The sequence below is a fragment of the Cuculus canorus genome, chromosome 3 (assembly GCF_017976375.1).
Source record: "Cuculus canorus isolate bCucCan1 chromosome 3, bCucCan1.pri, whole genome shotgun sequence".
Classification (NCBI taxonomy): domain Eukaryota; kingdom Metazoa; phylum Chordata; class Aves; order Cuculiformes; family Cuculidae; genus Cuculus; species Cuculus canorus.
Genome location: NC_071403.1, coordinates 30973982 through 30998914, shown reverse-complemented (window position 1 = coordinate 30998914; position 24933 = coordinate 30973982). Strand labels below are relative to the sequence as shown.

Genomic DNA, 24933 nt, shown 5'->3' with positions numbered 1-24933 from the left:
CAGGCAGAGTGAACTGTGACCTGCTGATATTTTGTCTGTCTCTCTCATAATCACTTCTGCTTTCTCTCTGGCAGAAGAAAGGGATTAAAAGCTGAAATGTTTTATTGAACAACTTTGAAATGATTCTGCAGGGATAGATATGCCTAGGACCTGGAGGCGCTTATGAAAGCTTCTGGGTTAGGGAGATTTGTGGGACTGAGGAGCAGAACAGACCACCTTCCTGACCAGGGCTCATGCAGGCACCCTGAGAGCTTCTCACCAAGTGCCCACTGTGCTCAGCAAATGGTGGAGATCTCCCTTTCTGAGCAAAAGACTGGTGTGCCAGCAGGCATGGATGTGTGTTTCTTTGCTAGTGATTCATGTACTGGGACAATCCTCAGCCACCGAGTGATTCCTGGAGCCCTCAGTACCACCGAGCATGAAACCCTCTGTGCTACATCAGCATATGACATAATGAGTGGTTGTTGTCAGGCTCAGGCTGCTGCGTGCCTCAGTCTGTGCAAGGAGACACTTCTTTCTCAGCAGCCCCAGGTATTTCCATGGAGCTGTGATGTTGTCTTTGCTACTCAAATTGCTGTCTTTGCTACTCTAATTGTTGTCCCAATTAGTTAGAAGAAATATAGCCAGGAGTGGAAGACATTGCCGGTCTGGGCTGGACACCTCTTGCCAATCTTATGATATAGACATAAAAAAAAGCAAATAATGACATCTTGAGAACCAGTAAACAATTCAGTGTACTGGGGGAAAAATCACTGTGTGCAGGGAGTGAGTATGCAATATAAGCTCTTCCGTGGTCCCACAGAGCGTGGTTTTGGAGGCTTAAGCTGGACCGCAAGAGTGCATATGCCTTCCACTACTGCTCGTGTTGCTCTCCCAAATTACTGTAGAAATTACATGAGGGCCAGGCTTTGGGATTAGTTTCTGTAACATGCCTGAAAACTTTCTGTTAATTGCCCCGGGAGCTGGCCTGGAAATGTGTTTTCTACTGACTGGCACCTGCAAACACAAACCAACTGAAAATTCATTCAATGGGACCTTTCGTCTGAGATATTTTTATTTGAAAATCAGCAAAAGCAGACATTTAATCAGTACAATTTTGCAAAAGTCAAAAGTTTTGCAGATGCTGTGGTCCCTGAAGTCTCCAAAGACAGAAACATAAGAGCTACTTCAGTTTATGCCAGAAATGGATGAATCTTTTATAAGTATTATTTCTCAAAATGTAATATAAAAGTGCAGCAGGTCCCTAAGGGATAAGGATAACTTTATGTGAGAAATGTGTGAAATTCCTGCCCTTTATCTAAGAAAAGATATTTCCCTATTGACTTTTGTGATATAACTTCTTCAGTTTTAGAGGGGTTAATTTATTTCCTGGGACAGATATTTGTGGCAGGGATATCAGCTGGTACACACGATCCAGCAAAGTGTGTTGGTGTTGGAGACAAATCATCCCAGAGTCAGTGGCTGGATATTACTGGTGACAGAAAGAGAGGCAGCGGGTGATGTGGGAGCAGGGGGACCAGACACGGCTGCTGAGCCCCCTCAGGCACCCAAGCATGCTGCTGTGGTATCATTTGTGTGCAATAAGAGAAGCAGTGGACTGCTTCTTCAGCGCTCAGACTGCCTGGAAAGCACATTTTTATTGGAAAGGGGCCTGTCCCAGCTCTTTCCCCAGCCCTGGTGATTTCATGCAGCAGACATAATTTAACACGGAAGGAAGCACAGAAGTTTTATTCTATATTGTGGGCTCAAGAAAGATGGGAATGACTGTGGTTGTACCCAGGACAGGGGCTGTCTCTGTGTTAAAAACTTATTTACTTGGCAATGTAGCTGAGGATGATAGTATGTAAGCCATAATTAAACACTTAGAAGGCAATAAATTGCAGCAAAAAAAATCCAGACCACCCCAAGCGGCTCATCATGACAATTTTCTCTCTCTTTTCCACTATGAAGTTCACTCGTGTTTCTTATTAAACTGCTGGAGGTCCACTGGACCTGGGGAAGACGGAGTTTTTCAACTCGACTCCTGTTTCTGTGCTAGTGACTCTTTTTGTGAGTTTCAGATGTTTTCAGGGATCGGCCCAGGTTGTACAACCCAGATTAGCTCCAGACTAGCAGGTGTTGGGGGAAGGCTGGGGCGCCATCGGCAGGATTGGTGGGAAGCAGATTGATGTCCTACCAGTGTTTTGGGGGTGGAAAGTCCATTTTCATCCTGCATTGGGTGTAAATCATAGTAATTTCCTTGTGCATAGGAGAAAGTCAGTGAGCCAATGCCTTTATATCCAGTACATAAGGTTGGGATGGGGTTGCTCGGTGATGAACGCACACAACATAGGAGAGCCGTGGCAGCAAATAATGAGAGGATAGGACCTCACATTAGGTAACAGTCTGACACTGAGAGGCCATCTCTTCCTAACAGAGTACCTCCTCTCATGAACAGAGAAGAGGGAGAGGTCTCAACCTTCTCCACTCTGTTTAATGTTAACACCTTTCCTGGCTTTCATCCAGGCTGCCTCATCCAACACTCTCAAGACAAATCTGCAGTCCAAGGACCAACCTTAGCTATGTGGATGCAAGTTATGCTGTGCCCTTAAGCCCTGGAGATAAGCATTAGTACTGCTTGTCTTTTATTTAGTAGTATAGCTGTAGTTAGACAGACTCTGGCTTGGTCCTGAATATGATGGGGACCAAAGTTTCATGATCCCATGGGCTGGGGAGTGGCCAGGCTGCAAGTGAGCAGGGCTGCGGCAAGTCTGCTTTCTAGTTTTTTTTTTTTTTGTTCTGTTGCTTTCTAGTTCTTTTTCCCTCATGCAGACTCTTTTGCTGCTTTCCAACAAAATTTTTGTTGCGCTTTGCTCTTTACCTCAAAACGTTGATGTAAGAAAGAAGAATTTCTATACATTGTGGTTTTCAAAAATCCCCAGCCAGCTCTCATTGCAGTGTGCCACAGGGAAGTGGCATAAGCATCCTGAATCCTTGCATATCTGCTTGTCTGGATCACACTGGTGAGACTTTCTCTCTTCTATCTATTTATATTTGCTCTCCTCCATTGTCTCCACTGCAAGGTATATGAAATCTCTCCTCAACTTGTCCTGTCCCAAATGCACCCAAGAGGTGAGAGGGCATGTACATCTAGAAAAACACCGTGTGTGGGTACATTGTCTCTTCTCCCTGCCCACCTCCCATCATCTAACTTGAATACTTTGACTTTCTCTGAGTAAGTATCTGATCCTTCTTCCTGCTACATATAAACGTCAAACTCTTGTTTTCCTGCAGGAAGGGCAATACATAGCTGGTTCAAGAAAACAGTTCTGGAAGCAGTTCAGGAAAATCATCTAGATATTTGGATCCTTCTTTGAAGCGAGCTAGGAGCTTTGTGAAGCTTACCCATTCATGGCAGACACTGGTTGAAAATGCCCCATAAATGTAAAAACTATGGAAAATGGGGAGGGGAAGAGGGGAAGGCAAGCAGTTATAAAAGAAGAGGCCAGAATATTGCCATACAAGCAAGAAGGAAAAAGTATGAATCAGCCAATTACCAACTCAACTGGAGAACTGAAATGACCGTAATATAAATGTTGCTCATTTCACATTCATTTGTTCCAAATCTTTGTGCCTGAAAATGTAACAGAGACGAGAAAGGATCTGTGGTTTATGGGTGATGAAAGCATCTGGCTTCTGCGTGAGAAACAGAAGATGAGAAAGAAAGTAACTGCATTCAAAAGAGAAGATGGTGCTTTCTTCCTTGGTCTGAAGGCTGTAGATAAATAAGGTATTGCTTTGTGTGCCTGTAGTTCAAGGAGGGTTAGCTTGTTAACTGTGCAAGTTCCCTGGTAACAAAGGTAATGGCAGGAGGGGACTTCTGGAAAGCAACCAGTAAATCACACTGGCGAACTGTGTGATCAGAAACAAGGGCGACTGAACTAGCAATTGCTTGGCCGAATGCATGAAACTGGACCTGCTACAATACAAAGCCCAATTTAAATTTAATTGCTGGTTCAGAATCACTCAGCCTCAGTTTTATGAGCTGAAGCCCTATGACGGCTACAAACATTCATGTATTTAAGGAAAGATTTGTTTCAGTGTCGTCTAATCAATAGTATACATCCTGAGCATATTTACATCTCCAGCACTCAGGGTTTGACCTGGGGGAACTGAGGCTGGAGGATCTTGGTGTTGGAAGATATTTCCTCCCTGGTAGTTCAGGGAGGAAAGAGGGATGTGCTCTGTATTACAATCCTCCTAGTCCCTGGAAAACTCAACTTGGTCCTGAACTGCAGATGGCCAGAGGCAGGGCAACCGGGAGTCAGGTGGAGGATCCGCAGGAAGTATCTTCAGCTGGTGGCAGCCTGAAAAGGTAGCAGCCCTCCACTACACCTCCCAGAGGTGTATGTTACACACATGTGGAGGGATGCTGGTGTAGGCAGCAGCACGCCATCAGCCTGCTGAGCAGAGGGAATGTTAACAGCCTTTGCAGGCAACAGGGGAGAAGATATACCGCCTTCAAAAATTTTGCAGCCTGTCGGCATGGAGGAGAGGGCTCTCTGATGAGGTGGGGAAGGCGAGGATGTGAATTAGAATTAAGCTGCTAGGAAGGCTTGGCAAACCGTAATCCTGAGATTGCAAGTCTGCGGGAGTAGCTACTTGTATAATAAATACCTAATTTATACTACTCAACCCTCAGCCTCAGCTCTCCATCCTGCACCTCCAAGCTTGCAGAGGGAGTTCTGCACCGCTCCTGGACCAGCAGTCCCCTACATTTTACGACTCTTAGGATTTCAGGACAGGGGATTTTAAGAGGCTTTTTTTTTAGCAAACTAAAATGGCAGCTTTGCATACCCAGATGCTGAGGCAGAAAACTTGGCAAACCACAGTCTAAGGCAAAGACCTGCAAAAGGATCTCCTCCCTCTCCTGCAGCTCGTCAACATGGGAGACTGAGTCCAGGCACTGGTTTATTTCTTATTTCTATGCAGTATCAGAAGTGGTGCTACTAGTTCCACATAAGAGAGAGAAGGAAGGAATTGCTATTGTTTTCTCCTTTTTTAGTGCACATTTGGCCTGATCACTTCAGAAGAGTGACCCTTGCCACTCACATGGTATCATCACATCCATTTTTTCACATCTTTTCTTTGGTGCTCTGCCCATGTTCACTCACTGTCTGTAAAGTTTCATTTGCTCAATTCCCAGCTACAGGCTACTTGTCTGCAACAAAACTGTCAGGCCAAATGAAGAAAGGTAAGAGCAGGAGGCAAGGCTGGCCTCAACTGCTCCTGGGGGTCCCATTCTCGCCAGGGTTTTCAAGTTCTTCTGGCTCATTAAGCAAACCTGAGTGAGAGGGGGCACGCAACTACTGCTCTACCTGCTGTCACCAGGGTGCTATCCTTCAAAAGAACACCTCCTCAAGGACAGCACTCTCACTGCTGCTGAATTTCACTTAAAAAAAAAAATCAGGTTGTAAGATGACACTGGGAATAATTTTTCCTTTCTTTTGCTTTTAGTAACAAGGAGAGGAACAGACACCATCAATACTTTTTGCCTGGATATTGAAGAATCTTGTGCTATTTTCTATCAGCTTTCTGCCCCTTTATTAAGGGATGCAGACCATGAGAGGGAGAAGAGGGCAGGGTACAGTACTGGGTGCTGCTTGCATGATGTCTGTTCCTGTCCCACCCCAATGCAGCAACTGTAAAATGTCAAATGCAGCTGTGCAAGACCTGCTCTCAGCAGCTGAAGAGCAAGCCTGCTGCAGGATCCCTTCTGAAGGGTGCTGCCAATCATGAGCCTGGAACAGCCAGCAAAGCACCCATGGCAGAAACCTTGCTGGGTTTCTCCTGCACTGGAACACATTTGTAAGAGTAAAAAGGTGTTTTCTTTTTTGAACTCAGTTATATTTGAATCCTCTGGCAAATTGTTTAATAAATTGCCATGCAATTGCTATTGCAGTGTAACCTTCAGCACATTTTGCAGCTGGAGACATGCAAGTAAAAAGGGCTGAAACTAGCTGCGAAGAGAAATGTGCTGTTTGCTGAGATGTGAATAGTCAGGCAGTAATGTGCCAACCATGTGCAGACTGGCTACTGCACCTCCTTCAGTACCCATGAAATGGGACAAACTAAAGTACAGAGCAATTAAAAGAACAGCCTCAGGTAGTTTCCTGAGCAGAAGCGAGGAGGATGCTTGGTTTTCTATAGATTTGTGCCATGGAGCTGCCTGATTCTGGTGTCTGAGAGGGGATCTGATCTAACATGACCTTTTCCCAGAATCAAAGCTTTCATATTCTGTCTTCTGCTCTCACTGTCTCATAAGTCAGTTGGCCAAAACTGAGGAAGCACAGCTGAAGGATCTCACGTTTCTATCTGGTACACATTTCTACTACACCTCCAAACACTTGCATCCTTTGCTCTCGTGCCCCTTCAGGTATGTTTGAAATGTTTGAAAGTCCAGGAGTCATGTGGGGAGTGAAAGAGAGCATGAGTTTGTGGATACATGAACACTTACTCTACAGGAAAGTAGACTAAAAAACACACACCACCTTTTTGCCATTCTCTCAAACACAGAATGAAGGCACTGGAGGAAAACTTGCCACCATCTTCTCACTGTTGTCTCCCATAGTCTCTCTGGCTGACATAATCGCTTCAGGGTAAGGTAACGGATGCTGGTATATGCTGTTTGAGATGCTGCTGCTACTTTCACTTCTATCAAGAAGAGTTAAATCTCTGCTGTGCTGCAGGGAGAAGATGATATATGGCTCCCAGCTCTAGGAAAATATTACAGCTCATTAGAAATCCATGTTTTTACTGCCTAGAACAAACCTACATTCACTCCTCCTTGTACATGCTCACAGGCTCCAGTGTAGCACTGCTCCGTGTAGGGAGTATTCAAAAATACCTCTTTGGAATACTTAAAGATCAGTCTCCTTGGGAGTGGGTCCAAGCAGAAGAAAAGGTGTCCGTATTTTCTCCAGCCCTTTCTAAACGTATGTGATAATGTTTAAAACATAAGATAGCTGGCAAAATTCGACTACTCTAGGAACTAATAAAGGAAACACGTTCTTTTGTCCAAGTGAGAGGTACTAGAATATTTGGCCCAATTTTCCTTGAGAAGCAGCATGTCACATGAGAAACAACGGTTGGGAGATAGGTGACAGGAGTAGAAGGAGCCTGGAACCTGTCATCAGCTGACCTCGTCCCAAGCAAGTCACTTTGCATGTTTGATTCTCCTCCTGCCTCCTGGAGGGGATACTGTGGAAAATATGGGAGAAGTGAGTCACTGAAAGGTTAGGAAGTTCCTTACTCGGGACCTTGCAGAGAGTCTGGGACAAGCCCAGGAATCTCAAGTCTTTCTAACCTGTGAAGCTCGAGTTTCCACTTCCAAAAAGGTAATGATTTCTTCTGCAACGCAATGTGCTATTGACCAGAAATATGGTGAATACAGCATAAGACAGAACTGGCCATTGCAGGTAGACCTGAGAGGCCAAGGGTGGATTTCATACGGGCATTATAGATATCTAGACTTAAGCCTTTTTTCGCCGACTCACTTTATAACAGAAGAAACTTACTTGTTTATACGGAGGACATCATTAACCTCATCCAAATATTGGGTCTAAAATAGGTGAGGCAACCCCAACTGTGATTAACTTTGGATTAAAACACTTAAATAAAGGTGTCTACAAGGAAGTGACAGAGCCTCCAGGATAGTCATATTGTGCCTGGTCAGTGGACCCTTAAGCCACTGAGCATACAATAATGTACATCTGCATCTGGGCAGCTGAATGCGCATCTTTGACTTCATTAACTACATCTCCAAGGATACCACGGGAGATCAGACATCCAGCACACACAGAAACACCATTCTGTAAGGGTCTGAACGTAGGGATTTATGTGTCTTAATCTGTTATTGAATTCTTCCCTATAACTAAATCTGGTTGCCTAAAACAGTCCTCTAGTGTCCCCTGAGATGATTTGAGGTGTTGAAGATATTTGGCAGATGTGACACAAGATGTAAGAGAGAGCACATCTGAAATGACTGGAGGCACTGAGGTTATGGATGAACTGAGGTTTGAAATTAGGTGAGGTTAATCCTATTTTTGTTCCCACAACTACCACAGGTATTTTTGGTGGTTGTTTCTTTAATGATTGGTTTGGGAAATTCGACCATTCTAATCACAGTTGGCTGGGCAGTCTCAAGGGGATTAATTATGTACAAATTCTCTTCCTGGGGACAAAATAGGCAAGAGAGTCTTTCAGAGAAGAAGCTTTGTCTCACCTCAATCCCCAAGGCAACAGTCAAGAGAAGAGTGGAGCTTTGCAAATCTCTGTAGAAAAACTTCATGCCATGGCTGAAAATTATCCTGACCTTTCTTCCAGCAACGGTGGGACAGATGATCTCCATACAATGTCATTAAGTAGTCACATTCGGACATGCAGGGTATGTTGGTTCAATGCTTTTATTAGCAGAAATTCCTACTGTCTGCTTCACTAAGCACCTTTCACGTACTATGCAGTGCTGCTTTGGTATTCGTCATGAAGAGATGCGTAACACCTCATGTCCCTGAATACTACCCAGGTGGAGCACGCAGGTATAAAGCTTTGCTTTAGATCAGGCAACGTTTCTCATTTTGCTTACCTACTCTGCAGGACACCATCCTGAGTGGTCACTGCCAAAGGGCTGCCCTGCTGTGCACAGAGAAGAAGAAAATAGTCCTGTGACTGGCTGAAAAGTATCCCCTCTCTCCCATTTAATAACATTAAATTCCCCCACAGAATGTGCTTTCCTGAACAACAGCTGAAGGAAATACAGACAAGTTGACAAGAAGTTTGTATCTTTTCCTACTGTGGCTGTTGGGTGGGTAGATCTGGGAGACATGAAGCTCTGAAGGAGTCAAGAGTTGGAGGCAGGGTTGCAAGTGCTGGCAGGAATTCCTGGGCTGGAGTCCTTCTGCAGTGGCTGTACTAGGAGTGAAGGTCATTCTTCTTCATCTGGCGTGAAATGGGCATATTTTCTACTCGACTGCACTTTTGCAACTTCCTTTGGCTTAAAGCATGAATAGCTTGTTCCTTCGCTATGCATCATCCTTGTGCCACTCCAGGCACAGGTTTGCACGACACCTCGTGTAAACCAAGTTTAAATGATCATTCTCTGGAATTACCCATATAAAATTTAATGTGATATTTTTACTTTCAGCCCTTGCAGTTACTGGAGCGCAGGTTAAAAGCTGCATTTATTGCAGGCATTTATTTTTATTAAGAATGGATCTTTGCAGTCCATCAAAAATACTCAGCTTGGGAGGAAATGCACTGTAGCTCTCCGCTATCAGCTGTAGTTGCCAGCACGGTGAGCTGTGCGGCTAATCATACAGCACATACACCAACATGTGATGTTGGGCAAGTGGAGTGCAAAGCATGGGCTGTTAGAAATATCCTACAGGTCACAGGTGTTGATCTAGTGTTTTTCTTTTCACTCCTGACTTTCCATGGGGCAGACTGCTGTGCACAGAGTGATCCTCAGGATCCTCTGAAGTCATGACAGAACCTCTGCTGCCCAGAAGGAACAAGATTCCTGCAATGCTTGCCTAGGCATCAGGATGGGGAGAGGATTTTTCCTGCTGCCTCCTCTCTATGATTTGATGGGGCAATGTGGAAGGCAGGCTTGTAAATCAAATTTCCAGATTACAATGTCTGAGAGACAAGCAAGGAAAGTTTACCACATGTCTGGCCCTGCATTAAGTGATGAGAAGTCACAAATGTTAAGCAATGTCCCGCTGTTATTTTTATACTAACAATAGGAAAGTGATAGACTCAGGTCAGATGAGCTGCACTGTGTTCATCTGTCCAAAGCAGTGCCTTGCGAAAAGTACAAGGACAGGGCAAATGTATACTGATTTCCCTCCCAAAATACTCTCCCAGGCTATTTGTACCACAGTGTCTAAACAGAGGAGGTGCCTTTGTTGGTAGCCTATAATTTTCTTCCTTGAATTTGCCCTTAAATTGCATCAAGTTCTCTCAACTTGCCTCGAAGCCACAAGGCTTTCCAGCAGCTGAGCCATGGGTCAAGCACAGACTGTGGCAGTCATTGGAGCTGCCCCAGGGAAGTCCTTCCGAAGTAACACCCTGACTTTGTCAGGGGGTGTGGACAGTCAGACAACCTCTTCTGTCCCTCTGGCCTCTCTGGCCAACCCATAATTTAACTGCATGTTTTTCAGCCTGCCCAAAACCTTTCTCCTAAGAAGATGTCATGCTGTCACCCTCCATCACCAGACAGTGGCAATATTTGCTTGTCTGCTATCTTCTCCCCCTGCTGGGGAGCACACTTTCTCTCCAGGACTTGCAGCAGTGTAACACAGTAAATGCTGCCAAAGATGCTCTTCGTTTCTCTTAGCATACAAGAAAGAAGAATCAAGTCATGGTTGGGCTTGTAATTAAGCGTAATAAAAACAGCTTGTATATTGCAGTTGACTCCTTGTCTTTGCTGTTTCAATTCAAATGCAATACACTGACACCATTTCATGCGCAGTCCAGTTGGGTCTTCTATGTCAGCATATGTGGCAAGGAGTTTTAAGAGGTTTTGCCTAAGCACAGTGTCACAAGTGTAGAGAGCAGAGAGAGGACAGAAAAATTGAGATTGTTAATATTTAGTATGGTTCCTGACCACCCTGTGTTTAATACTTCACCAACTGCAGAAGAAACCAACATTTCAGTCAAAGGAGAGTTCTGTGTCAGCAGCTCTTTTGCTTCAGTAGCTGTTAACTCTCAGAGTTTCTGAGGTGCAGACAGCTACCTTTACCATCTACGGAGAATATGATAAAGACTACGCAATGCAGTCAATGCAGGTCCATATCCTCCGTGTCGCAGCCTCATGGCCATCCATGGACCCCACGTAGGAACCACTGCTCTTCCTCAGGCAGGGACCAAACCAGGATTGGGCTTGCCTTAGCCTCTGCTGAGCTCCTCTGGGAAAAAAAACCTTTGGGTTGCCAGGCTTTGTTTACCAAAATGCAAAACTTGAAGCAATGGGTTTTCATAGTGGGTTTCTGTGCCAAACCCAATGTAATCCTTGTATTATAATAATATATAATATTATTGAATATCTAAAGGGTGAGTGTCAAGAGGATGGGGCTAGACCCCTTTCAGTGGTCCCCAGCAACAGGAAAAGGGGTAATGGCACAAACTGGAGAACCTGAATTTCCACCTGAACACGAGCAAAAACATCTTTTCTGCAAGGGTGATGGAGCACTAGGACAGGCTGCTCAGAGAGGTTGTGGAGTCTCCTTCTCTGGAGGTATTCAAAATGCACCTGTATGCTTTCCTGTGCAACCTGCTTTAGGTGAACCTGCTTTTAGCAGGAGGGTTTGGACTAGATGACCTCCAGAGGTCCCTTTTAACCTCCACCATTCTGTGATGCTGTGCTTTCCCTTTCCAGCCAAAGTCCCTGCCTGTAGCTAGCCTGTAATGTAATGTCCTGGAGATGTTTCGTTTTGGGAGGTGGAAGAAACACCGAGGCTGTCTCTCAGAAAGCACTGTGGGAAGGAGAATGCACACTGCTGAAGACAGAAGGAAAGCAGTTATGCTTAGCATAGCCAGAGCCTTTCCATTTGACTCCTGCTGTGGCAAGCCTGAATGCTTTTAATCCTGAAAGCATATTCTCTGCAGTCATACAAGACTTCTATTTGGTAAAAATCAGAGTCCCAAGGCAGTCTTTCAGGTGTTTCCCAATCTGGCTGATCGTGCCTGGAAGGTGCAACCACAGTGACCCCAGAAAATCTGGTAAATTAGGCACTACAGGTTTGCACTGATCTGATGTTAGACATTCAGAGTTTGCATGAAGGTTCTAGGCAGCCAGTGTTGAAGACTGGGAATTTTAAAGTCAATATATAAATACTCCCATATGTAGTGGATCTGTCTGGACTGAGCAGATACCCCTAGTGTTATTAAATCCCTCAGTTTTTAATATGTTGTAAATAAATGCATTTAGTGGAGCGTGGGGCTGGGAGCTCTCTGTTTTTCCTGGATAAGACCAGAGAAGTGAATTTTTTATTAGTCAATCATGCTTACAAAGTTTTAACTAGGCAAAACGTATTTGCCTTTGAAGCAAAGAAGCCCCCAGCTGCAAACACTTGTCACCAGAGGTCCCTATGAAGTGACACACTTCCCACTATGTGGCTGAGCACCCCTGATTTCATTCCCAGCAATGTCAGCTCTGATCACACTGCATTATGAAATTGTAAGATTTTAAGTGTAGTAAGAAATTTTGTAGGTTTCTATAGTTTGTAGTTTTGAAAATACGTCGTCGTTTGTGGTAACAAGCAAGCCTTTACTTGCTTTATGTAGTTTGAAGTTAGAGGATGCTCTTGGTCCACATCTTTTCTCTGCAGCCAAGATGACTATGAGTCTGCTCTATAAGAACAGAGGGGAAGGAGTCTTCCATTATCACTGGCCTGAGGGAGCATGAAATTGAAAACCTCAGCCATCACAAGGCTTATCATAAAAGCATGAGAATTGCTAAGACCCTTATGTTTAGTAATGTATGCAGGCAGGACTGGGTCCAGTATTCTGCCCACACACAGGAAAGACGATGCCTGGACAAACCAACATCTAAAAACGTATTTCTGCAGGTTTCTTTTTTTATTGACTTTTGTTAACATTTGATCCTTGCCAGAACCAGTGAAGAATGCTGTATATTCCTGTGGTACTGTGTGTATGATTATATACTTGTTTTCTTCATTAAAACCTGGACAGAGGAAAATGGACCAGATTCCACTCCATCAGCTGCATGGAGTTGTGGTAAAATAACAGCTTTTGATGGAGCACATCCAAAAACCCACTACTAGCATGCGTGGTAACAGATGCTATAAAATTGCAGAGAGTAAATGTTTGGCAATTCTCTAACACGGCTACCTTGTACGGGCAGCCTCATGGTCAAATTCAGCCTCTCTGCTCAGGAGTGTTGCATATGAAGTGGAGGGAAGTCCATTTTCATACTGATAGCACTTCCAAGGTGAGGAAAGGCTTGCAGAATAACAGAAGTCAGGAAAAAAATCAGGTTGGCAGGGACCTCAGGAGGTCATCTACTCCAAACCCACTGTGAAAACAGGCATTGCTGGATGGGTGTAAACTCATGTCTTCATTGTATTTATCTGCAGAATCCAGATTTAAGGTCACCGTAGTGGGATTTGCCTATTAGACATCTGCAATAGAGACCTTGTCAGGCGAACCAGCTCCCTGTACAAGGGTTATGTCCCACTTTGGAGAAGCTGAGCCAGCTGTGGTCAGGTGAATCCCACCCAGGAATCCTACCTAGGAATGCATTTCTGTGGTATATTTCTTGCTGCTTTACAATGGATGGTAACATGGAAAATGATAGCATGATAAAACTGCCTTCAGATGAAAAACCTAAAGGGAAAAATAAATAACTGGGGTTTTTTTTCTTTCTTTTTTTTAATCTCTTTTTTTTCTGGTTTATCAGCAGCCTCGGGGCAAATGAGCCACCTACAGTGCCTGCCCCCCAGCCTGGTTCCTGGGGAGATGGAGACCCCCAGGATGGTGGGGAAGAAGCGAGGGCGGCCCCCACTCCAGCCAGCACCCATCAAAGTGGCAGCACACAACCTCTACTCAGCACCAGCTGGTGCTTTGCCCGTCATGAAGATCCCAAAGAAGAGAGGAAGAAAACCTGGGTACAAGGTAGATACATCGTTTTCATACTCCTTCTCCATGTTCTAATACATTTTCTCCTAGTGTTTCAGGAGAAATCCAGGAATGGAGGAAAGTTGTACAAGTGTGGAGCAGTGCAATGCAGAAAAAGTAGGAGAAGCTGGTTTCTTTTCTATTTGAGCTGGTGTAAAAGAGAGGAAATCTGTCTTCTTAAGTTTACAGTTATTTAAGTTGCGTTGTTTGAAAATAACTTGTCCCCCATAATGTTGCGTGAGATAGCTGCACACTTTCTAGGACACATTTCTCTCTCATCACTGTTTTCTTCTCTCTTACTAACAGTGACTAGAAACTAAACAAATCAAAGGAAAAGGAAAGTAATATGGGGAATAAAAGGAGAAAATACAGCTCATTTCCAGAGGAAAGAAAAGGGCCTTTGTAGAAAGTAATGAGATTTCACTTGCTGAGGAAAAGGCAGTTTTGGTTATTTGTCTACTGACTTTGGGGGAAAATCATACCCAGCTCTCAATACAACCCTGGTGGGGAGGCATGGCTAAACAAAGAAACACCTTAAACCCCTCGCATGCTGCCAGTGGGCTGGGGCTCTGACATTAGGCTGGGGTTCTCTCACCGTTCTCCTCCCGGCATTCTCAGCACTGGCAGGAGTAGGGTGACCAGGTGAAAATGGGACAGTGGTGCTGAGGGGAGGGGAAATTATTCTGGGGAGTGAAAATGAGCTACATTGTAGTGAGAGGTCCTGTTGTCAGTAGATTTCTCTGTTATTCTCTCTATCACTGCCCAGAGCCAGCTAGGGGCACAGTACGTGTGCTGTGCATGTTCCTTGTTTTTAATGGGAATAGGCACAGACATGCAGTCTGTTCCATAAGGAGGACAAATTGCTGTTAGAAAAGAATAACTGCTTAAGTTCCTGATGTCAAAACAAAAAAGTGAGTAATAGGAGTGGTGCACGCACAGGGTCTGCCCCAGCCTTCCCTGGAGAAGGTCTTGGATCCATGTGTTTCCCTGCTCTTCACTGGGTCTCTCCCGCTTCACAAAAGACAACAAGGCCCTATGTACAGTGCTGCCAGGTGAGCTCTGGGCACAGGGACCAAATATCTCAGCTCCTTGGGTCCGGGCTTTATCTGGTGTGGGCTGCCCTTATTGTTGCCCTTCCCTCCTTTTCACCTCCTGCCAGACTGTTTTCCTTCCATCCTCCAACCTCCCTCCTTCCTCCTCTCTCTTTTCCAGGCAAGCTCCCCTCAACACCCGCTGCATCCCATTACCAGATTTCCCTGCTCCTCTTCACCCATTCTGTGCAACGCCTATTGCAGTGGACATCAGTACCTCAACTCTTAATGCTTTCTTCTCATCTTTTGCCTTCTTCTGTATCTCTCCTTGCTTCATGTATACCTTTCTGCTATGGGGGTGCATTTTGAAGTGTGCTTCAGTGTGTGCTGAAAACAGACTTCACATGGCTAAGAAATTTTTACAGCTGCAGTTTCCTATTTCTTCTGAAAAGCCTTAAATTTGGTAATGTGCGTGATATAACACTCAGCCAAGCAGAGCCAACCTGACAGCAGACTTGGGTGCCTCTCTTGGGATTACTGCAGAATTTTATAGCAATAGTCCAAAATAGAGCTGCATGTCCAGGCTAAGACTGGGGCAAACACTCTGGTGTTCTGTGAAATGCAGAATATGGAAATACTTATTTTTCACTTCAGTATTAGGTTAAAACTTATTATATTTATTTTAGTTTATTTATGACAAGTAATAATTTAAATTATTATCAGTAAAGCTGGGTCACTTGTAGGCTTTTTAGGTCCAAACCATCTAAGTCTGGGATAATAGTACTTACGAGATGTGGTGAAATTGAGTCTCTGAGATGATTAAAATACATGCTCCAAGTTTCAGCAGACCCCATGCCTTCTACCCCTGCTCGTCTTGCTGACCCCGGTCCTTACTCCTATATTTACATTTGATTTATAATTTGACAAAAAAAAATACTCTGGGGAATACCTTCTGTTCCACACATTCACCTGTGAAAATGCACCCATCCACCTGTGAAAAAGCCTCTCTCCAATCACCACATATTTGTAAGCAGAAGAAGAAAAAAAGGAAACTCGATTAAACACTTAATCTCCTAAAATACTGCAGTAACATTGTGCTCTGAACCTACGTGGCCAAGCACCTGATTGCTGTTGCCCCATCTTCTTCTGAAGGGAAGTTTTTTTTCCCTTGGCTGGGTACCATGCACTTCTCCTCCCCAATTTCCCCAGGGACTTAGTGGAGAGGCGACAGCACCCCTTTTTCAGTAGTGAATCTGGGATGATTTTATTTCTTGGTGAGCGATGGCACATAAAAAAGGCATCCTTGTATAACCAATGGCTTAGTTTCCTGGACCTGACATTCATAAGTTGTAGCATCCATGGCATCTGGCCTGACACTGTTTATTTGCGCTATAGGATTCGTACACCAAAGCGATATTTTCTGTGAGGCAGATTTGTACTCTTTGTGCTCAGCTGAAATGAACCCCTCTCCATCAAAGACACTTCCCCAGCATGAGTCAAAGATTACATTTTTTGATGGGGAACTCTAGTTTGATTTAATTAGCTTGCTAATTGTATGACTTTCAGATACCATGAGACTTACATGCATTTTAAAAAATGACTCCCTGTCCAAATGGCAGACGACCAAATTCTTTATAGCAACCAGATAGCTGAATTATTACAGAACAGATGGAAAAATACTTCTGAAATTTTAGCAAACTAGGAATTTACAGCCTAGATTTAAATTTATTTTGACCGAGATGTGAATAACAGACATTTTTAACCACATGCTCCTTATAGCCAGATGACCCATTGCCTGTTTTCATTGATATTAAAGCAAATATCTGTGTCTTCCTAAAATGAGGTTTTATCACACTTCACCATCAAGCAAAGTCCTTTTCCTCGTTATCCTGCTTATTTTTTTCACAGCTTTGGTTATAATATTTAGTCAGATGTTTTTGCAAAAAAGAGTTTTGTACCTGATGTGGAGCTATTTGCTGTAAAATCCTACATTTTCCCCAAATATAATATTCTTTCTGACTGTCTAAATCTCTAGGAAAAGTCTGTTGTGGCAGCCCCAGGGGTTAGGTTAGTCGATGGATCAGTTTTATTTCTCTGGCTATAAGTGTGGGGCAGCCCCGAAGAGCTGCTTAGAAAGCCTGTGTGAAGGAAGGCTGTATTAGGATCCAGGGGGGGATTTGTGGTGTTAAAAGACATTGTAGAGACAACCATGTGGGGCAGCTGCGACAAAGACCACCACATGCCTTCCAGCGGGCAACAAAGCTATGAACCCACCTGAGCAGTCCCAGGGCAGTTTATCTCATCCACATTACGAGCCATTGCAGCAGATCCCACGTGGATATGTGGTCTCAGATGGGGTGAGCAATCAGCCAGGATGCTGCGAACTCCTGCTAGGTGGGGTGCACAGGACGGTGTGTGGGGTCACAATTCCGTTTCAGGGCATAGGTTCCCCTGCTGCCCTAGAAGTCACTATTAATGCTGACAAATAAGCAGTCAGGATTTGGACACAGTGGCTCTGACATTACACAGACAGCCTTAAAAGTGCCCTGGTTGTTCACCTGTCCTCTGCTACAGCCTTAGATTTCAAGGCTACACGCACTCCTGTCAAAGTTACCTGCCTCATTCACTGCAAAACAGTTGGGAGATATAAGAGGCTGCATGCAGACTGCCTTGCTTCAGAGGCGAAGAGGGGGATTGGGATGACATAAAAAGAAAATGTGGGAAAGATCTTGGACTGTGTTTTGCATTCGCCAGCACAGCAATGAACACTCTCTGCCCTGGTAAATGAGCTAAGACTTGACTTGCCTCGTGCTGAACCTCGTCACCTGCAGCTAAATGCACAGAGAGCACGAGTACAGCCAAAGACCCCAGAAGGTGTACTCGGGAGATCTATGCTTCCCTGGCTGGTGAGAGGGCTGGAGAACAAGTCTTATGAGGAGCGGCTGAGAGAGCTGGGGTTGTTTAGCCTGGAGAAGAGGAGGCTGAGGGGAGACCTCATTGCTCTCTATGACTACCTGAAAGGAGGTTGTAGAGAGGAGGGAGCTGGGCTCTTGTCCCAAGTGACAGAGGACAGGACAAGGGGGAATGGCCTGAAGCTCTGCCAGGGGAGGTTCAGACTGGATATTACGAAAAAATTTTTTACAGAAAGGGTTACTGGGCACTGGAACAGGCTGCCCAGGGAGGTGGTTGAGTCACCTTCCCTGGAGGTGTTTAAGGGACAGGTGGACGAGGTGCTGAGGCGCATGGTTTAGGGAGTGTTAGGAATGGTTGTACTCAATGACCCAATGGGTCCTTTCCAACCTGGTGATTCTATTCTATTCTATTCTGTTCTATTCTATTCTATTCTATTCTATTCTATTCTATTCTATTCTATTCTATGATTCTGTGCTTCCCTGGTGCAGGCTTAATGGCACCTTTCTGCCCAGCCGTTGGAAGCCCACCAGCAGGACCTAGCTGGCCCAGGCACCCACCTTGGTGCCTCTGCCCTTCTGACTGGAAGGACACAGGCCTGTGGCGATAGGGTGAACCCTAGCCTTTTCTAGAAACATGTTCTAGAAAATGTTTTGTCAGGGCAAGGGATAATTGGTGCAAGGGAACTAGGAGCCTTAAAGATGGCTATGATCTAAATGGTTTAAGAAAAGTACAGGGCAAGTTTGCATTGTGGTTCATCTTGTTTCTTTCCTGAGTATTTTATTGTCTAATCTGGCAGAGAACTTGTTCAGAAGGAAAAAAATCTACCTGGGAAAATGTTCCTTCTTCCTTTTCTAATTTTTTTTGGTGTTGGATGATAGAAATATCAGCTAGATAAATCCTGACTGCTCCGAAGGGGTGTGCAGATTGTAAAGGAAACTCTAGGACTCAACAGGATCTGCCTTTTCTGCAGCCACTGCTTACTCAGACAAGCTTGCAGCCAGCATCAACAGCACAAAAACTCATGCTCTCTCTGCATCTACTGCATGTGACTTTGGTGAAGTAGACACACTTATTTGCTACCCTAAGTCCCTGATCAGCTTTCTCTGATCTCTTTTCCATGCTAGAAAGTCCATAAGAGTGGGAGGGTTGGTTGTACATCTTGTTCTAAAACAACCACTGCTTTTTATAGCAGTGGGGTTTTTTTATAGTTCATGCTGTGCATATTAAAACTTATGACATTTGATATTGAAAAGCTGATTTGAATGCCTTACTGCCAGGATTTCCCAAAATGCTGTGACAGATTTTTACCGTCTCCTTTTCTCTTCTCTCTTTTTCTCTTCTTTATTGCTTTTTTTCACATTCATGCATATGTGCTCTTTACTGCCAAGATCCTTGTCAGTCAGCTGGTTGGTTGGGTTGGCTTTTTGATTGAGAATAATCAGTCCAAGAAAAGACGTCTTTAAATGAAATACTTTAAGATTTACACTTAGTGATATATAGGGATTATTCAGGATTTCAGTGGCCAGTAGGTATATAAGCCGTGTTTGCTAGTGTACTGTCTCTTGTAATCAGGCATTTTTTATTTTGATCTAATGAAGGCATATTCTCTGCTACCCCTAATAAAACAGCATTTATCAGTATCCAGAGGCTGTAGAGCACATACTGTTGCAATTAAATTTGTACTAAACTGTTCACTAAAACAGCAAACTGCCAAGAAGGGGCTTCCAGGCTACATAGTTTACACAAGTCTTGCCCTCTGTTTATTCACTCCTGAACATGAGCCTGCCTGGGCTTCCAAGAGGAAGGGAACAGGCAGAGAAAGAGTTCTGCTGGTCATTGTCCTACTTCTACTGGGCTGATGGTGCTGGTGGAGCAGCGCACACTCAGATCATGCATAAGGTTCAAGGACTGGAGAGGAGACTTCTGCCCCTGTGTTTGGAGCCACAGGGCTGTGAGCCAGTAAGGATGTTAAGGAGCCACAAAGCAAGTGAAACAGAAGTTACTAGGTGTGCTGTCTCCAAAATAGTATCCATATAGATGTGTGCATGTATGAGTACAAGCGTATGTAAATGTACATGTCAATATATATACAATTATATGTGTATATCTTTATATCAATGTATATATTTTATATCTGTGTATTTATTTTGTATAAACACACATACGTATATAGGCATTTATTATACATGCATATATGTGTACGATCAAAAGGAAGCCCAGAAGCCTGGCATATGTGTTACCCAAAGTTTCACAGTGCTAGTCCACTTCAACAAAAAAAGCAAGTCGTAGACATGTTGTTATAGAAAATAACAGATAATGATGCTTCTCTCCTTCTCACTTGGGATAAACCCAAACCTGGATGGGGACCTTGATTTTTGAAACATCATTTTTCTCTCTTTTATTTTGATTGTTTGGAAAATAAACACCCTTTGCTTCTGGCCTTTCCTGATCCCAGTCTGTAGGCAAGAAAACCCTACAAAAAAAAAAAAGACAATATAGGCAGGTATGGACTGGCAGTAGCCAGGGGCCAGCTCAGGGTCCCTCGTGCACTATGGCTGCCATAGAGCAGAAGGTCAAATCCATAGTTTGTCTTAGATTCACTTATTGAACATATTCTTCCTTGTTCTGGCTGAATCCTAAGGGATTGAGCAGTGCCCTGAACAGTGGCCTGCAGGGGATGGTGACTGGATGAAGTGCCAGCTTTTATTTCCATCCAGGTTTGTCATGCCCATCTTTCCACAGAGGCTGCTCTGAGGGAAACTCTAGGTTGTGTTAAAGAACAAGTTCACAAAGGGCTTGGTGGAGGTCTGGAAGGCAAAAATTACACCCATCTCAACAAGACGGCTTTTTAATTTGTTTTGATAGGTACCACCCCAGTTGAGGCCACTGTGCTACTTGCTTGTGAAAGCAAGACCATGAATTCTCTCTTAGTGAAGCCCTTGCTGGGTTTAGCCAGTAATTGGGGAATGATCCAAATTCCCAAATATTTAATGATTAAAAACTCACTTGGATGGCACAAAGTCCAACAGACTTCCTCACCCTTTCCCAGCTTTCTGTTTTTACCATTACACTGAAACAGTGACAATTATTTTAGAGAGTTGTAATCATAATAATTGGAAATTCCATAATTCATGGAAAACACGAATCTTTATCAAAATTACTTTTATTGTTCCCCAGGAATTGCTCAAAGTTTGGTTTGTAGGTAGTGGCCTGGCTTCATTTCTACCTAAAATTCTATTCCAAAATGTATTTTGTACATTATTTCTAGTTTGGGTGTAAGCCTCAAGAGAAGCAATACTCTGCGAATTTAACAGGGCTAAAAATACCTTTTTAATCTTAAGCTTGTCACTTATATCAGTTTTAGCTGTGACCACTGAAAAACAATAACAAAAAAATCACCTGCCAGAAGAACAGCTCAGTGTAGTGTATGTAAATATATAAACCACCCAGCTGTGTGCTTGGCTCTCCCTTCATAGCAAAAGGAAAAGAAAGAGTGGTGCCTTCAGGTCATATCCATCACATCAGCCCTTTATAATTACTGATGAGACATTGCCAAGTACCAGCAGTAGTGATATTGCACCATAAATTCCCATTGTGTTTCACTTCTCCAAGCTGGGCTGCAGGTCACAAAGATTGCTGGGTGCAACAGTGCAACAGTTTGTATTTACTACCTGGTAATAACACACTACGGATCATGGTCTGGTCTTATTTACATGGGTGGCAGCCCAAGGTAGCCTCTTGGTGCCAGTGACTTTACACAAGATTTACACTCCTGTAACCAAGAGCAGAATTTAGTCCTAAATTATGGCGTAGTTAAAGACCCTGTGTTTCCAAGCTGCAGTGAATTGTTTACACCCACATGAAGCGGGTTGTAAAATGCCGTTGCGCTGATTTGTTAGAGCGTTAGATCCAATTTGCTCAGGTGTAAATAACTGCCCGCTGGGTGGCATAATATTTGCATCCCGTAACTTAACGCGTTCCTGTCTGCTGCAAATCAGTCAGGCTTCAGGCTTCAGTATCCTCCCAGGAGCGGAATGGATGCTCCTGGCCTGGAGAAAGTGGTGCAATAGCAGATTGCTAATGAGTGGGAGTTCATGGGGAGAGACATACATGGAATAAAATTGGAATATCTTGTGTATACTTTCATTACCCAATCGATTATTTTTTTGCAGCTGAAGTCTCGTGTTCTGATGACTCCCTTAGCAATCTCTCCACCGAGAAGCACACCGGAGCCAAATATCAGTTCAATACCCCAGGATGCAGCTACGATACCCAACTCAGCCACCCCACAGGCTCTCACAGGTACCCAGCCTCTACTACTCATTTGCCGAGGGGTAGGAAGCCAGATGCTGTGCTTTGCAGAACAGCAGAGCTCTTGAAAATAGTTTTTTTTGCAGATCAAACTGGCAACCACCGACAAAGAACAGAGATGACCTACAAGACGGTATTTTGAATGCTATATGTGAAATTCAGCGGAGATGTCAGATTCATTCTTCTTGAAATGCAGACATCAGGATCCCATGAATGCTATAATTCCATACCCAACACTCATCCCATCAAATGTGTTGCAATGACCAGGCTAAACCCCAATGTGAACATGAAGCAGCTGTTGCAGCTGTGGGGAGAATAAGGATGGGGAAGCCACAGTCTAACTGTAGGCAGGGTTACCAGCACATAAAAACCAATGCCTTATTATAGCAGCAGACCAGGTCATTTCTGACTGTAGTCAGGGAAAACATAACCTTGGTTTTTTTTGCTTATCTGACCAAAAGTAACATAGATCAATGCTTTTAAGCTGATGCAAATGAGAAGAAAATCAACAAGACAGCTGATTTACTCTGAGATTTCGGCAGAGAAATGGATTAGATAACATTAGAATCTAAACACAATGCATAAATCCCATTATTTCTTAGCTGGGATGCACAGAGGAGAAGTTTTCCATCTGCTCTGGTAGCAGAATGATACTAAGTGTAATGACGATGACAATAATAATATATTTTATACTCATTTATCCCTTCACATGTGGAGACTGTAAAGTGCCTGGCAAACATCAGTTGAGTAGTGTTTCATAACACTGACCTGAGAGGTGTGCCCAGTGCTGCTTTCAGAGGAGGATAGGGAGGCACAGTCCACCAGCCCCACTAGATCACAGGGGTGGCCACAGAGGCAGAGACTCTGTGAGCCATTTCCAGCTCTGCAGATGCAGTGCCCCGGACCTCTCACTGCCCATCTCCATGCTGCTGGCACCCTTTCACCTGGCACTTTCCCAATGGTGTGTGCAGGCTCCCACTAGAGCAAGGTTTGCAGGAGATGGAGGCAGGCTCAGGCCGACTTTTACCTCCCTATATGCACTGAATGGACCGTAGGGACCTCGGTGGGGGACCCAGAAGGCTGAAGAATCCTCTCCATGGCTGAGCCCTGGACAAAAGCTGTGGCTTGTCATGGCAGAAGCCACATCCAGCAGATTAGGTGAGGTTTGGCATGGTGGCATGCTGGGAAAGCTGTCCCCTGCAATTCATGCATGCTCCTGCTGTTTTTTTGTGTGTTATCCCTTTGTTTGTTTGGCAGTTGGAAAGTGTAAAGTGCTAGGTAATGATAAGTGTGATTGCTATTATCCTCCTGTTTACCCAAGATATACTGCTTGAGCCCCTTCTGCTGTTCAGTGAGAGATGGGGTAGCAGAGTGTGCTGTGACAGTTGCACTAGATTTTCATTATGGTGATGCAAACTGTAAATTATTTCCAACTTTACACAGCTGTCATCATGTCCTCCACTCCGCTTGATGATTTTTTTGTCACATATCTGATTTCCGTCAGAGGATAATATTATATTGTCTGGGAGGTGACAGCTCAAGCACACTCACTCAGCTATTATAATATGTCTCACTTTAGTCTGACTTTAGGCTATGTCTTAGTCACCCTTAGTTACCACAGCGTTATCTCTGCTTCCTCCAAGGAGCCAGTCTTAAAGTAAGTCCATGCTAGTGAAAGGAGAAGACTGGGTTTTTTTGGCTATTGACAGCAGGCCTGATAGCACATAGAAAAACTGCCTTTGCAGGCAACAGCATGTGAGAGGAGGCATGTAGGGCTTGGCTGCGGAGAGGCTGGAGCATCCTTCGCAGATCTCTGTGCAGTACAGTCACATGGCTGTGCTCCCAAATGCGGATTTATCACTGCATGCAACGTACAGCTTCCCTTGAGGTCATGCAATTTGCAGAGCACTGGGTTGGACGCGGGGGGGGGGGTGGGGGGGGGTGGGGGTGTGGGGTGTGGGGTGTGGGTGGGGAGTAGGATGCTTCCAAAGGCCAGAGTCTCTGCCACTGCACTGTGCAGCTCAGAAGAGCGTAGCCCTCCAGCAGTGAAAGCTGCATAAAGGTCAGAAGCAGCAAGGGCCAAAGTCTCACAAAACTCATCTCAGAGCAGTGCTTCTCACAAAGCCTCTCAGTGAATCAGCTTAGAAAAACACAGAGGAAAAAAAACCAAACCCAAAACACATCTCAGGCTGGAGTTTACACATCGCTGTAGGGCCACCCCTGCTAGTCACTGTCTTGCACTCACTGGCCATTTTTTCCGGTCACCAGCTGTGTGGACAAGGTAGGCTGCAAAAGAGTGAACCCCAGGACCTTCACTAACCATAAAGGAGCTTCTGTAGTTGCATGTAACTTATCCTCACCCAGGATGCTGAGCAAGGCTTCCCTTGGCTCAGAAAATGGGTGATTGGTGCAAGGAAGCCCTGCGGTGTCATGGCAAATGGAAGCAATTCACTTGTGAATCGAAGAGCTTGTGAAATAGATAGGAATGTATAAAGATAACATTTGCTAGGATGCTCTCAGGGCCATTTTGTAACAACCTTGTGGGGATTTTGTGTCCACAGTCTGTATTTATGTCAACAAACAAGCGAACCTGGGGCCTTACCTTGACAGAAAAAAAGTGCAGCAGCTGCCAGAGCACTTTGGACCAGAGCGACCATCAGCGGCCCTGCAGCAAGCTGTTCAGGCCTGCATCGACTGTGCGCTCCAGCAAAAGGTGGTCTTCTCACTCATCAAGCAGGGCTATGGAGGAGAGACGGTGTCAGGTAAAGCATTTTTGTAAGGAGTTTGTGACCATATGGGAAGTACAGATGTGATCTATATAGACTTCTGTAAAGCCTTTGACACAGTCCCCTACAATATCCTTCTCTCTATATTGGAGAGATATTGATTTGATGGGTGGATGGTATGGTGGATAAGAAACTGGTTGGATGGTGGTATTCAAAGAGTAGTGGTCAATGGCTCCAAGTCCAGATGGAGATCCATGACAAGTGTTGTCCCTCAG

At 44.4% G+C, this 24933-nt stretch overlaps 1 protein-coding gene across 2 annotated transcripts in view; it reads left to right on the top strand.

The window, feature by feature from the left end:
* SCML4 (Scm polycomb group protein like 4) overlaps window positions 1–24933 on the top strand; it is a 70257-nt gene that overhangs the window by 10486 nt on the left and 34838 nt on the right. For both annotated transcript variants that reach the window (XM_054063117.1, XM_054063116.1), the window contains exons 2-4: window positions 13460–13674; window positions 21794–21923; window positions 24494–24694. In XM_054063117.1, coding sequence (XP_053919092.1) covers window positions 13474–13674; window positions 21794–21923; window positions 24494–24694 — 532 coding nt within the window. In that variant the 5' untranslated portion in view covers window positions 13460–13473. The remainder of the gene's footprint in view (window positions 1–13459; window positions 13675–21793; window positions 21924–24493; window positions 24695–24933) is intronic.